The sequence below is a fragment of the Stegastes partitus genome, unplaced genomic scaffold, assembly GCF_000690725.1.
Source record: "Stegastes partitus isolate 25-593 unplaced genomic scaffold, Stegastes_partitus-1.0.2 Scaffold435, whole genome shotgun sequence".
Lineage (NCBI taxonomy): Eukaryota > Metazoa > Chordata > Actinopteri > Pomacentridae > Stegastes > Stegastes partitus.
In genome coordinates, this window is record NW_007578166.1 from 360,518 (window position 1) to 375,753 (window position 15,236).

Consider the following 15,236-nt stretch of genomic DNA (forward strand, 5'->3'; position numbering starts at 1 on the left):
GCACTGTATTTTATTTTGAGTCAGTCCTACATTACTTCAATGGTGCTGGAGACTAAATGAGTATTCGTCCGCGCCTGAAAGTAGTTCCCAGCAAGCCCACTTAAAGTCTGGGGCACTATGGAAACATCCGTCTTCGCTGTCTTTAGGATTCAAAAACAAGCTTCTTAACATTGCTGCCAATTCAAAGGTCAGCAATTCTTGCTAACGGGCTTGTGGCCTAACCGCACACAACATTAGAGAAAAAGGCCGTATCCAGTGCAGATTTATGTTGTCTTGCCATCTCGATTCTTGTTGCGGTGCAGTAGGCAAAACATGATTCCCAAAATAAATTGTCTGCTCGCTTTCCTCCTTTACATACATAGCACTCCTTTTCTTTGGCCTCTTTGAAGTCTGGCTTTCCGTCAGCTTGCTTTGTCTGTCTTGACTGAGAGCGGGCTCGCATTAGGATGCAGAGATTTTCCCCTGCACATCCAGCACATGCATACACTCACAATAACACTCTCAGTCTAACTTGCTGACTCTCACTTCAAGAGTCTGAGTGGGCCATTACGAAAGGCGTCTCAGCTGGTTTCATAGCCTCTTCAGAGCTGGAGTGTGTTCGCGAGTGTATCCAGAAGAGGCAGGTGGAGGTACCATCCCAACAGATACACACACACACACACACACCCGCACACACACACACTCAGTTTAAACCAGATCAATGTAATTCATCTGCACCCCTGGTGAGCTGCCAGGCTTGACAGGGATATTTGCATCCCTAATTCCCTCACCCCCACCGCCACCACCGCTACACCCCCTCCCCATGCCAGCTGGGACCACCAGGGCCAGGGCAGAGGCGGGACAGGAAGTCTTTTACAGACAAGCACTCACACACACATATACGCACAGGCACACGCACAATAACGCAGACCGTATCTAATCAATTTGACGCCAGTGTTAAACAAAGCTCCCATTTAGGGTAATTAAAATCGCCCAATTAAAGCCTGCATACGTGTGCCCAAGTGTGTGTGCAGACGTTGTCTGTGTTTGCATGTATTAGGAGTTCTTTGTTCCTGCTAAACCTTTGTATGACAATATTACCAAAACAGAACATTTTAAAGCTGTAAAGAGTCACTTTACAGCTTGAATTTCCCCACCGTGTAATAGTACCCTTCATGTGAGCACAATCCAGAGAACAAGGAAGTTCTATTTTTGTATATATTTTGTGTAAGCAAACATTCACAGTGTGGCTGTGTGTGTACGTGTGTGTGGGAGTTGCAGAGGTTTGCATTACAATGACTTCTTCATCCCTCCATCAAGGTGCCTGTCCCCAGGGCTGCCTAATCAATTGTCTGTGTGACCGTTGTCTTCAGGAAAAATCAATCCAGCTTCATAAATCAGGTCTGGGGTACGGTGGATTTGTTTCTTCTCATGTCTGCACGTATTTCCATATGAGTACACTCGCTATGCATACAAATACTTGCATACAAAAGTACGTATGTGAAAACGGTGGTTGTAGTCTGCAGCTGTTGTTGAGATTGACACCTCTGGCAGTTCATGATTTGCCCTCCTCGCTCATTAGAATGCCTCCTCCCCCCTTCACCTCCTCACTCGCCAGCTGGACTGATTCTTAGGAGTTGTGAATAGTGTGTGCATGTGCGGTTGCTTTCAACAGCTAGACCCTGGTTACTGTGAATTACCGTGACAAATTTTTAATGCAAATTAAATACAAGTGAAAATCAGTAACTGGGCATTTTAAAAGATCTTGTGAAAGTATTTAAACTTAAATATCAAATATGTGGTTGATGAAATAAACTTTGTAACAGAAGTCATTTATATGTTCTTATATTTGGGAGTCAGCTGGTCACTTCTAATGGGTTATTGAATTGAACCTTAGGGGTGAACAGGCTGCCTCATATCTTTTCACCGTAACACTTTTATTACTATCCCCTCATCACACATAAATCCACTTGAGAGAGTTTGAAAGAGTGCAGGGGAGAAGGTCATATGCTGCATCTTATATGTTCCTATTAGCCAGCTGACTAAATGCAATAGTGTATAGATGTTTGTAGGTTTTTCTTGGTTCTCTGTGTGAAATCAGTATGAGCATAGAGACTAAAAATCCTGTGATGGTAGAAACAAAGTGGAAGCAAATTGAAGCTCGATTTAGTACTTTCCTGAGCATAAATTCTGGAGGGATTCAGCCAGTTTGTTGTTGCAGTGGCTCAAGTGTTTTGAGACGATTAAGAGAATCTTATTTTCTTTGATTGCATCCACTCATCCAGCCCCCCCGGTGGGAGCTCGCTAAAGACATGTGCACACACATGAATGAAACCCGTATGAAACAGCAGTTTGGCCGGATGGCTCAGCGTGAATCTACGTGGTCCAATCTGAGCAGATTACAGTTTATTAAGAAGGGGTGAAACAAATGCCAGCGTGTCCCCTGTTGGGTTTAAGTGATAAAGGCTTCTGGTTTAATCTTGCCACTGAGCAAGCAAAAGGGCAAAAAGGCCACAGTGCAATGAGCAGGCACCGGGGCATCGTGGCAAAGGGCAGCTGGAGAGGAGGAAATGTGGGATCTATCTATCCAGACAGCAGATAGACAGAGCAGACAGATGTTGTGTGTTTCTCTGCTGACTGAATACAACTGAAGTGTGATCTTAAAGGGCTCTTCCTGTTATTTTGTCTGTCTGCATCATATTTAATTTATTTTGCTGTACTGCCATTTGGAAAAACATCTGTGCTTACAGGGCCACTGCTACAACCGTAGTGTGTTTTCCTAGTTTCGTCATTTTATTCCCTGTTATAGATTTATTTTTCAGGCTTTGTTTTGATGAGGTGTAATCCTAGGTTTTGGCTGCTGCGTGCAGGGATTGAACATTAAATGATTACCAGTCTATGTGGTCAGCTTTTGGCACGGCCAGTAGCAGAAAACTACCATGATCATCATTTAATAACTCACATGTTGTCATGTATTTTTTCTCATTAAGGCCCTGTTAAGTTCTGCATGCATATTTTGTAAAAATGTTTGAACAGGTCGACTCTCTGCAAATTATGTAACAAGGCATTTTATCTCTAAAAATATCCCCTCGTGCTTGTGTGTGTGTGTGTGTGCCCCCCTGCAGACCCAGAGTCCCAGAGGAAAAGGACCGTGCAAAATGTTTTGGACCTTCGACAGAACCTGGAGGAAACCATGACCAGCCTGAGAGGGGTGCAGCTCAGCCACAGGTCAGTCGCGCACAAACACAGAAACAGGACCTCGTCAAAGGAAACAACAAGAAAACAAAGGCAAAAAAAATAAAAAATTGCAGAAACAGTTGGCGAAAAAAAAGAACCGCAGTCAGGATGGGCGGATTCTTATTGACACTGCTAACAGTGTTTTGGGGTGTGGTGGTAAACTGCCTGCGGGTTCTCAGATCGATATCAGTATTCCTGGTAGACCAGTTGCCGTTACAGTCTGTCATTTTTTCGCCTCCTCTGCTCTCAGTTTGCGTTGGTTAATGCAGAACTGAGGCAGGATTAGCTGAAAGCTGACTTCAAAGCCGACCCTGCCAATGCGCACTCACGACTCGCATTGGTACAAGCGGTGATGCTGTGATTAATTGCATGCGAGCACGTGTGTGTGTGTGTGTGTGTCCTCTTTCTTCCTCTGCATCCTGGACCGGTTTAGGTTGTGGTCGGCGTTGTCTTCAGATTTTGTCCTTGAGAGTTTCCCCTTCCGTCCGCCGGTCCACGCGCCTCCTGCTACGTATCCTAACCGTGTCCCTCGGTGGGAGCGCGCTACATGAAGAACAAATCAGCAGATGGTTCCCTGCTGGATTACACTTCCTTTGCCATTCATACTTTTATTGTGCTGTAATAACCTTGAATCACTCTCCTGCTGTCCCTGAAGACATATTTTGCTCTGAGGCCTACAGCCTGTCGGCGGAAGGTTAATGTGCAAACAAGATGTCATATATCCTGCGAAAAATGACTGTATAGAGCGGAAGATTTGCATGAATTAAACAAACAGATTGCTTAGCGAGCAAATTGTTTTGTCTCACATTTACCTGTACATGCACAGCAAGCAGGAAGACCTCTTATTCAACTTCTCTCCACTTCCTGTCTGCCTGTTTTACGCAAGCATTTCATTCAAGAAATGTCTTTATTGGCTGTTTTTGTTGGATCCTGCGCACAAGATTAATTTTAATGTCGCAGGCAAAATGCATGCGCTGTCACCACACAGTTTGAAAGCAAGTAACTTTAAATATGCTAATTCTCATCATTCTCAGTCTAGGCGCTAAGTAGTGATGTGCTTTGCTGCTTTGGCACGGGGGAATATGATTGTGATGTTAGTGATGCCGATATTTGTAGACTGGTAAAAATGTGAAGCGACGGTGCTCGGCAGTTTTAAGCTTAATGTTGAGCACGGAACAACATAAAGGAATGTTGGCTGCCAGGAAGATCACATGGAAACACTCACACGACCATATTACTTGCATGTGTACAAACAGACAAAGGCATTTTACACTCATATACATCCCAACTAATCCTTGAGCCCCTTTAAAATCAGTATGAGGCTTTTCATAGTGAGGTTCCCACTGAGAGACGAGGATACAGGGTGGGGAGAGGAGGAGGGATGATTGCATAGAGGAAGCAGATCCTAAGCTTTTCTGGAAAAAAAAAAAAAAGGAAATCAAAGACACGCGCTCGCTTTCTGTCTGTTAAAATTGTGCCTGACCTTTATGCCTTTTTAGAGCAATGCATGTCTTTGAAGATTTGTTTAAGTATTTATCAGTGGTGGCTTAATTGTTGTGGCTTTGGGCTACTGATAGGCAGGTCAGAGGTTCAAGCCACCAATGCAAAACCACGACTGTTGGGCCCCTGAGCAGTCTTTAACACTATCGGTGCTATTGTGTGGCTGACCCCAGCTTCCTAACTCGATTAGATATGTGAAAACACTGCACTTCATTCATGCAATGACAATAAAGTCGAATCCTATCTTGTGTCTTTTTCCTGTTCCTTAGCTGTGTGGAGGGGACCATGTGCTACGACAGTGATGAAGCTGCTGCCTTCTCTATTTCCAGTTTGTCAAATCGCTCCTCTCCGCTGTCCTGGCGCCAGGGTCAAGCTAGCCCCCGTCTGCAGGCCGGCGACGCTCCGTCCACAGGTAACGCCCAGTCAGAGGTTCCCATCCGGATCAGTCACACCTCTCGTATCCACCTCATCGAAGCCCTGGACGACTCCGACCCGGCCCTCCTGAAGGGAGATTACCTCAGTGACAGCGACCTCGGTGGGAAGAGCCCCAATGACGACGAGGAAGACGATGACGACATCGATGACCTGGGGAATGGGTGAGTTGCTATTGAGAGGATTTTATAACCTCGTGACGCTGCAGTGTGTAGAAATCAGGGCACTTGTGTTTCATTTAAGGTCATGGCATTCCTGGTGAGGTGAATCCTGCCACCTGTTTACTGTTACAACCACACAGCCGCAGTCAGGCCTGTAGTTAGTGGTTTACCAGCACTGATCAGCTTGGCTGTAATGCATCACAAGCCCTCCTCATAGTCTCTGCCCTGACACTGTCAGATGTAGGCCCCCCCCCGTCCCGTCCCACAGCTGGCTCTGCTATAGTCAGAAAGTTGCCCTCTGGCAGAGTCTAGCATTATGTCACCATTATCGAGCCCCCTCACAGAGACCATCCTGTCATTCAGCTGCGAGCCCGCCGGCTTTGCCAGCAGACTTCCATGTGGACCCCTTGCAACGCTGGCTCACCAGAACCCACTGGCAGAGCTCAAAAGCAGATGTATTTGGAAGGAAAAAACGTAACTTAATCTGCCTAGCCACTGAGGGATCAGAACTATCAAGGTCAGAATGATTTTTGTTTGTGAAGAGCGTTAGAGTTATTGAATTAAAGGATGAAATCTTGAGATCACTTCAGAAGACGTGAGGTATTTCGGCTTCAGAAATGTTCATCAGCACGTTAACTGCATTGTCCAAATGGTTGTTACACAGGTGGTTTGTGTTTTTGAAGATTTGTTTCTCTTCTGTAATTGGTAGAGCATTTAAGGTATCTTTTCTCACATCGCACATAGACACTCTTCTGGCTGGTGGCTGTCTGTTTGTGACAGCAAAGTTTGCAAGAAATGGGTTGTGTTAAGCTTCATTTATTATCTGCTAAATAATGGACCAGAATAAAGTAATCACAGCCATATAATGTGAACATGTTTGGCTGTCTATCTGGGTGTTATTGATGACTAGAAGAGCTTTGTGAACACAAGTTGTTTTTCTCTGACAGTTGACTCACAGGGACCAGTCATACGATTGATTATGCTGGTAGCTGATGTTTGTGTTGCTATTTAGCATTACCTTGTGACTTGATGACTAGACAAATTGAATGACAAGATTCCCATCAGTGCGCAAACTTAAGAAATAAAGCTTAGAAAGGCTGCTGAAGAAGTTGTGTTTCCTGAAATTCCTTGGTTAGCTTTGGAGCACTTGCGGCTCTTGCCTTAAAATGATATGACAACAGTTTTTAGCTCAGTGGTTGACACAGCATCATGTTTCACCAAGCCCGTCTAAGCACAGCGAACAAAAACACATTATCTCACCATAAACCATGATGCTGGCAGTGTGCATGTGAGCTACGGAGCTCATCCAACAATTTGTTGTGTTTTTTTTTTACAAAGCCCTGTGCTGGATACAGCTTGACGTCTCCATGGTAACCACAAAAATGCACCCCCATTCACCAGGAAATCAATTGCAACACAGTTCAAAACCTTGTATATTGTGTTATTGTCTATCTGGTCTTGGCCATGGTGAAGAGGCAAAGCAAATGGCAGCATTTCTTGGAGGCTAAAAGAAAAAGATTGAGAAAGAGAAAATTCCCCTCCGATGACAGCGTAAACAAATCACCTCAACGGTGAAACAGATGTGAAAGACTTCGGATTTATCAACTTAAATAGTTAGGACAGTGACAAAAAAGGCAGGAGTATTGAAAGAGAGACAATATCAACAAAGACTCCCGAGTTTGTAGACTGTGAAAGACTAAAGGAAGATGCAATGTTTTGTAATCTGGACTTAAGATGAAATTGTTACTGAACTTTTTAAAATAGTCGCTGTTGTATCAAGACGTCTTCATAATTTTTAAAGCTGCGTATTGTTTGTAATGGGATGGAATGATGTAAATAATACATAGAATCTAACTAACATGTAGAATCTAAATCAAACTTTTGCTCAGGGTTGTGTTTGAAAGGCTTAGATTGATCTTGTTTTGTTTCATTTTTTTTATAAATATATATAAAACTGATGAATCTGCTGTGCTATAAAATGGCAAAAATGGTGAAATATCCGCCTCACAAATAGTTTTTTTTTCCTCAACAACATCCAAAAACCATATACTTCTACAAAGATTTTAAAAAAACAGTATATCAAGAAATGTTTGTAAGTTTTACATTTTGAATGTCTCAAAAATGACAATCCGTTTTCAATTGTCTAATTAATTGATTTCTCGTTTCAACAGTGTGGTGATTTTGAATCCGCAACTACACAACTAATATGTCTTTACCACTAGAGGGCGGACCAGGGCTGCTTTTCTCTCATCCTTTGCGTCTCCCTCAATCCTTGTCGTTTTGAAGTACCCCTGTGCAGCATTTCTCTTCCCTATCTCATAATTTATTACACATCCTTATTAATAATGCATACAGACACTACCCCTGTCATACAGAGGCCACACTACACTCCCATATCTCATCCCAGCATATATAATACATAGGGTTTCCCCTCCCTTGTGCTTCCCGAACACACGCGCCCTTTGTTTGGGTTACGTCTCTGATCTCTTGGCTCTGGTGAATGGAAACGGAACGGAGACGGAAACAGTCTCGTAAAATGCTAATTTGCCTGTAAACATATATAGATGAGCGGGATTTGACTCATCAACGTGACTCACTTCAGTTAATCTGTACAGGCATGAATCACAAACAGGTTTACTGTCACTATAGCATGACCTGGCTGAGAACAGGTCCTGTACACTCACACACACACGCCCTGAGTCACGATCCCTTCTGTCAGTTAACTGTTTCCTGTGCTTTTCTTGCGCCGGCCTCTGGTTGTCTACTTACATCTGGAATCAGACTGTTCCCAGTATCCCCCCCCTGCTCCCAACACTCTCACAACTTCGTCATTCTCACGAGGAAACAGCGAGAGGGGCAACCATGAGGAGGTCATTGCCTTCAGAGTGTGTATATATGTACTAACATAGCATTAAGGAGTGGTCCCTTGTAGGATATGGAGTTACACTGTGTAGACTCAGTGGTTAGGATTTCTGTTTCAACAAAAGTCTTTATATTAACAATTAATTAAATGTGCAGCTCTACAGACCTTTTTTTTATAACCCCTCTTTAGGTCGTTGTTTTGATCCTATGTGTTGATGGTGTGTTTTTAATCTCTGCTGGATGTTTAAAGCTGGAATTATGCTTCTGTGGAAATGCCCATAAATGTGTTTGCAAACCTTTAGAGAGAAGGATGCTTCAGATCACAAAGCTGAGTGGTTGAGCTAGCAGTCTTTTTTCACAACAAGCCATCTTCTAGCACTGAATCAGAAAATAAATGCCTCTTCATCACACTTAATATCGTTGCCCATCTTGCAACTGCCCTATTTATGTTGATAAATCCAAACTCTTTCCCATTTGTTTTACTGTCGTAGTGATTTATAGCACACTAAGTAGAACATCAGAAGAGGAATTGACAGTAAATAATTATTTGAAATTGCATTCATATAGCTTTTCACCTCATTTCTGTCGCAGCCTCCACATTCGCTGCCTTCACAGAAGGATGGATGCTGTTAAATGGCACATTAAAACCATGTTGTCACATTTTCATATTAGACAAATTAGCAGCTCAGCTTCTAGAGAAGTGTTAACACAACAAAGCAAAACAGGCTCAATTCTGTGCTTTGTCGGTGACATTTTTCTCTCGAGATCGACACTTATTAGTATTTGTAGAAGTGTTGAATATTTGAAAACTCAAGGGGAAGCGCCTTGACATACCCAAGGGCAATGACATAGTGTTCAGAGTAATTGCTCTTTGTGTACGCGTGTATATAACCACCCTAAATGAAGCATGAGGTCTATGTACAGTAGGTGTCTGAGCCTCATATACTTTTGATAGACAGTATTGATTGCCGTTGTTGTCGTTTGAGTGCCGATAATGGGCTCTCCGCACCACACGCTGGCGTGTCGACGACTGGATGAGTGTGCGGCTTGTTTTCCGCCCTGTTGGGTGCAGACGCTTTCACTTCTGGATGGAGGAGCTCCCGTCCTCCCATTAGTAATCGTACGGTCGCCATGGTTACACCGCTAGACAAGCTGGTTCACTGCACTAAGCGCGTGAATTATGAAAACATTTGTTGTGGAGCAGGACAAACACACGCACGTACAGACACGCTAAATCTCCCTGAAGCATTTTTGTTTGACTCTGCTGGTTTAAGTGGTTTCATTTGATGCCATTTTGCTTTCGAGAAAAACACCAGTGAGCTGGTTTCTCTTGGTGTTAGTCGAGCACAGCACAGGGGAAGTGAAACTAGACATGTTTGAATCAAGAAGTAATGTGCTTTGAAAACACATGATGTCTGAAATAGGCTGTGATGGCATCAGTGGTTACTTTAGACTTGTGACTGACAAATGTTTGGTCCTTATGGAGGCACTGGAGGTCATTATCTTGGCCTTATCTGATGGCTCGCTGACCATATCGATGGTCAAGCACTTTTAATTAGGTGTAACTCAATAGACCTTGTCATTGCCTCTAAAGCTTATCTCCAGTGGTGCGGGGGTGTGTAGGGTAGTGAATGAACACAGTCCGCCTATGTGTGTGTGTTTGTGTGTAGGGCAGAGGTTCTTCTCTAGGTCAAGCTCACTCTTCATGTACACTGACTCCCTCTACTGGCCAAAAATGAAAGAAAAAAAAACAACCTCATCCTCTCACTCCCATACTACAACCTGACACTTCTGATTTATGCTCACATCTGGATCTAACTTCCATTACAGGTGACAAATCCGCTCACTCACTCTCTCTCTCTGACACACAAACGTACACTCACCCTGAAAGCTCTTCCGAATGTGATCCTCAGTGGACACACACGGAGGTCTTCAGTCTTGCTAAGACCCAGATCTTTAAAGTGTGACTCATACTATGGTCCGGTTACAGACCCCCTCCCCAAAAAACAGCAACGCAGCCCTCTCTCCCCCCCACTCTAAATGTTATTATAGCATGTGGCCGTGATCAGATCATGCACATATGACATTTGTTAGGGAGGAAGACACACATTTGCTGCCATTTTATTTATTTTTAATCAGTTTAAGTTGTTCAGGTGACTTTTAAGGAGGATTTTGGAACATATAGTGAAACAATAAGTAACTATAGATTTTTTAAAATAGTTTTTTTGTTTGTTTTCTGCATTTTAAAATATTCATCTATCTAAACTGAATGAACAATTGGATGCTTTTATTGCTTAAGACTGCTGTTGCATACGTCCAGAGTTTTGTATCGCCAGGCTTCATATATAAATTGCTGTTCTCATAGAGATGTTGAGCTCTGTAACTGATCTTTTTGTTGTTGTTCTGATTGTTTTTGACATATTCCACTCTGCCTGCACCAATAATGTTTCATATAAAGGTCACTTACTGCTGGATATTTTATCAACAGAGCTGGAGTGCTTCAGATTATGCTTGTAAGTTATCTAATGCATCACAGTGAACAGTGAAGAAAGTTTGCATTAATATTTGTAAAAGTTATACAATTGTGCTGAAGTGGCAATGCAATCAAACTGAGCTGAATTGCAGTTTACCAATAATGGAGCTTGGAAAAAGTGATTAATCCCGACTTGAGGCTTTTGGTGTTTGTTGTGGATTGAACAACTAAAGCAAATTTTAAGAGTCTGTCTATTCATTTTTATACCACACAAGGATAAATGGGAACTAATGAGTCTTCAAGGAGCAAGAAAAGGCATTAAAATGAAAAAAAAGTGCTGCATACATCGGAAAAGCGATCCGCAGTGTGAGAAAGTGCAGCATAATTTGTAGCAAAGGCAAAGCAGCACATCGATGGTCTTATAATTTGAACTTGTTAAGCCAATGCTGCTCTGTTTGTCCACTCAGTTGTATCACAGAAGACAGGATTTGTATTTGTGTGTGTGTACTTTCTCCTGCTTTAAGATTTTTTTCTTCTGTCTGTATGCCTTTGTGTGTCAAAGACCGGCCCGTTTCACATGAATAGTTGATTGAGGTGTGGTTCAGGAAGGTGGCAGGGCGTGTGCTGTTCTGCGTTACACTACCTGCTCCTCTCTGGGCCTCTGTGTGCGCCGCTCCTTTGGCTGTGTCTGCTCAGTGTGGCATGTAATCAATTACTTTTCCTGTCATTATGGACGAGGACTTGACTGAGTGGAGGAGTGCACTCTTTCTTTGTTCCAGCACGTGTGCGGAACACCCATGGAGAACACACAGGCAGACGCACAAAAACTCCATTTATTAATTAATCGGAGCCTCTCACCATTGTCACACAAGCATGTGGTTGCATGGAGATTTCTCCGTCACTCTGCTGCATGCTGTTCAACAGGCTTTTCACATTCATGTTAAGCAAACAATGCATGAAACATTTACATTGCAAGATAATCACAGCTCATTCATATCTAGGAGATGAATTTGCTGTTGGCTATTTTTCTCAGGGATGATGTAACCGACTGTAGCCGCTGACAAACATTAATGACAGTAATCTCTTTGTCTGCTAAAGTGGCACAGATACACATCCAGGCCCTCATATACATGTGCAGAAGCATACACAAGCAAATACACAAACACATTAAAAGATTTAACCACGAGTAGCATATGGGGCTTCAGAGGGATTTGCAGACCTACAAACCCCCTGACACCTCCTGTTTCAGTGAGAACAATGTCGTTGTGTACCTTTGTTTTTACTGAGGCTGTTTGAGCCACATGGTTTCATTATTAACTTTCTTTAATACACCACATTACATTACTTTGATTTAGGAGCAAACACACGAAGCAATAATAACTGGGACTTTCTGTAATTGTCGGTTAATTTTCGCTCTTTCACTCAAGAAAATATTTGCTTTTGCCTTTTTTCTTTTCACAACTCTTCCTCTCTGTCCGCTTCTGTCTGTCCTCGCACGCTTACTCACATATACAGTTACACAGATACGCAGACCGCTGCCAGTTGTTGCAGGAATGCTCGACTTCCACTCCTGTCGGTCTCCGCGGATATGTTTAGTTTGACTGCGAGCCATTTCATTATTGTGAAACACACCGACGTTGAGCAACAAACACATGTTCTGGATCGGAGCTTGGGAACTAGGCTCACGTCCTTCGGACAGATTTTCTCACATTTGGAAGGAAAGAAAAATTTGGGAAAGTCTGAAACTAAAAGAAAAATGCCTCTCTAGAGCACAAAATTGGACAAGATGTCTTTTTCTTGAACTTTCACTGCGCAAACTTGCTATTCCCAATGTGATTGTACTTTCTCTCACGATGGCTTTTCAGCGTCCCCTTTTTCCAACCATCACCCAAGCAAACGCCAAAACCACTGTCACGGCTACTGTTGCCTAGACGCCCCCCACGCTGAGGTCTGGTAAATCCCCATAGAGACGCTATGGCATAATCCCTCCTAATCCCTGGCTTCCTCTTATGGCAGGGTTCAGGAAAGCACAAGCGATATCAAGGACTTGGTCAGCAGTCTGCAAGGACATGGGGGCGTGCAGAGGGCAGTTATGAGGGCTATGGTGTGTGTGTGTGTGTGTGTGCATGTGCAGGACCCCCACCTAGTTCAGAGGGATTTTACCATTTCAACAATATAAGCCAAGGAGAGGAAGAGAGTGTGCGAGTGAGTGGATTCAGCTTCTAAACTTACAGGGGTCAAAATGTCATGGCTTTTGCCCAATGACCAATTCCACCCCATTTCCTTTGAAGAAAGATATGAATCCTGCTCTTCCTGGAGGTGTTTTGAATCCACTTTATTTTCTTCTCATATAATCACTCTCGACCTACAGAAGAGATGAAAAGAGCCAAATGACCTGAAAATAACAACTGATGGCGAACATGATACTAAACCAACAAGCACCACTTATAAACCATATAGACGTGACATCACTGAGTCAACAAGCCTTCGCTTCTAAGACTCCGCAGGAAGGTTTCAGACTGAATTTGTTAGTGGCGCATAAAGGCGACAACAAAGAATTGACTCGTCTTTGAGATTTCTGCCTCAACCCCAATACAGTGGAGGTAAAAAGGTTTATGGTGCTTTTGATTTTTGCTGAGAAGAATATTCATGAGCCATCTCAACAGGGGGGCGTTCCAGTAGAAAAATAAACCCACATGTACATTTTTGGAACACTTTTCACGCTTAGTACAAGAGAGAGAGAGACACCACAGCAACATACAAGTTATTTTTTAACCCCACTAGCAGCATGGCAGTGTCAGTTGGTTGGTTCTTGGTTAGGGGTGTCGGTGGCTCAGGCGGTTGTCCTCTAATCGCAGGTTCGATCCCCTGCCACTCCACAGTTGAAGCATCCTTGGGTGGGCAAGACACTGAACCCGAAGTTGCTCCCGACATGAGTCAAGCACCTTGCATGGCAGCTGTGTTTAGTGTATGAACGTTTATCTACCCTCAGATGTACATCGCTGCTAAATTAAACTGTAAATTCTTTCAGTCCATGACTTTGGTTCTCACTGAAATATCTCAGCAACTGTTGGATAGATTTTGTTTAAAGACATTCATTGACAGTCTCAAGACTTTGCATGTGTTGCCACAGTCAGATAAAAAACAGTACTTTGGTTTCTGACAACATACACCAACGGTCAATTCAATGTAGCCTCAGCGCCACTTTGTGTTTAGTGCTAATCAGTACATGTTGGCATCCATGCTAAGATGCTTAACTTGTTGACTGTTGTTATTGTGAGCATGCTAGCAGCTGACATTGTCATTTAGCCCTGTTTCCTTTTTGGTCAGCTGCTATTTCCAACATGCGCTCAGCTGTTGGTAGAATATTCAGTTTCTAGAAGGAGATACTGCAGTTGGATTTTGTTTGTTAAAATTTGTTCAGTGCTTTTCTTTTTATAGAAGCTGTGAGTGACACAGAAAAAAAACATCCATTCATTTTCTATTTAATTTTCCAAATCAATCACGTGATCAAGGATCTAAACCTTCCAATACAGAGACAATGTAGTGCATGTTTTGTATGAGTTTTTTTTTTTTTTTTTACATGGGATGCTTGTAAATGTTGCTCCTAGTATTTTTTTTAACGGTTTCCTGTCCTGGGACCACAGATGTAGATCAGCTGTAAATAAACAAAACTGGAGAGACTCAAAATGCGAGAAACTACAAACCGAGGTAGATGACACTGAACATTTGTTGTGCAATTTCATTGTCATTTATCATTTTTCTGTAAGTTGTTGTTTTAAGTGGAAAATAAGTACTTCTCCTGATGTTAAGAGAGGGGCTTTGAGGAAATGATCAGGTTCATTCTTTAGTGGATTGGTTCCCACAGTAAAAGACAACCTCCCCCAACACACACACACATTCAATAACACACACACACACACACACACACCCTTCCCAACCTGGCTTCCACTCATTCATGCCCTCCCGCTACATCTGTACAGTCTGTAAAGAACCTGCTGGGTTCGTCTATAGGGGGTAAATGAAACTGCATGGTTAAGGACCAGCTTTTTGGGAGCTTTGGACGGAAGCCGCCTCAAGTCTACACTACACACGCACCCACAAACACACACTCTTACATACAATATGCACACTAAAGCCAAGCCTTGGATGTTTAACAGAGGGGTGTGACGGGGGGTAATGCGCATAAGAATTAGCCTTGCTTCCCTCCCATTGACTCCCACAGTGTTATTCTCTGGAGTTGTTTCGACATTAGTCACGCACTTTTCTTTCTGCCCTCCTGCCATCATTCTCCCTTCCTGTTCTCCTCATTACACCATCTCTTAATCTCATCCTTTCAAGTATGCACTAATTCTGCCTATAGTGAATGTATCCTCATTAGGAGCCACAGGCTGAACACCAGCTGCAGAAACCTCTTGAGCTATATTTGAACTATATTAGGACGTTGGCTGTTTTTTTTTGTTGTTGTTGTTCTTTCCTCTCTGTCTCTTGACAGAGAAAGCATCTTTTAACTCAGGATTCTTAACAGTTCCACTTCACATTGTTCTCAGCAGAACGGACCTCAAGAATGGCATTCTCTTCAGGCAAGAGCC

The 15,236-nt window shown here is 43.0% G+C and overlaps 1 protein-coding gene across 3 annotated transcripts in view; it reads left to right on the forward strand.

Annotated features, from left to right (window-relative positions):
• nav1a (neuron navigator 1a) overlaps nucleotides 1-15,236 on the forward strand; it is an 85,754-nt gene that overhangs the window by 29,564 nt on the left and 40,954 nt on the right. For all 3 annotated transcript variants that reach the window (XM_008286152.1, XM_008286153.1, XM_008286154.1), the window contains 2 exons: nucleotides 3,105-3,207; nucleotides 4,986-5,312. In XM_008286152.1, the coding sequence (XP_008284374.1) occupies nucleotides 3,105-3,207; nucleotides 4,986-5,312 (430 nt within the window). The remainder of the gene's footprint in view (nucleotides 1-3,104; nucleotides 3,208-4,985; nucleotides 5,313-15,236) is intronic.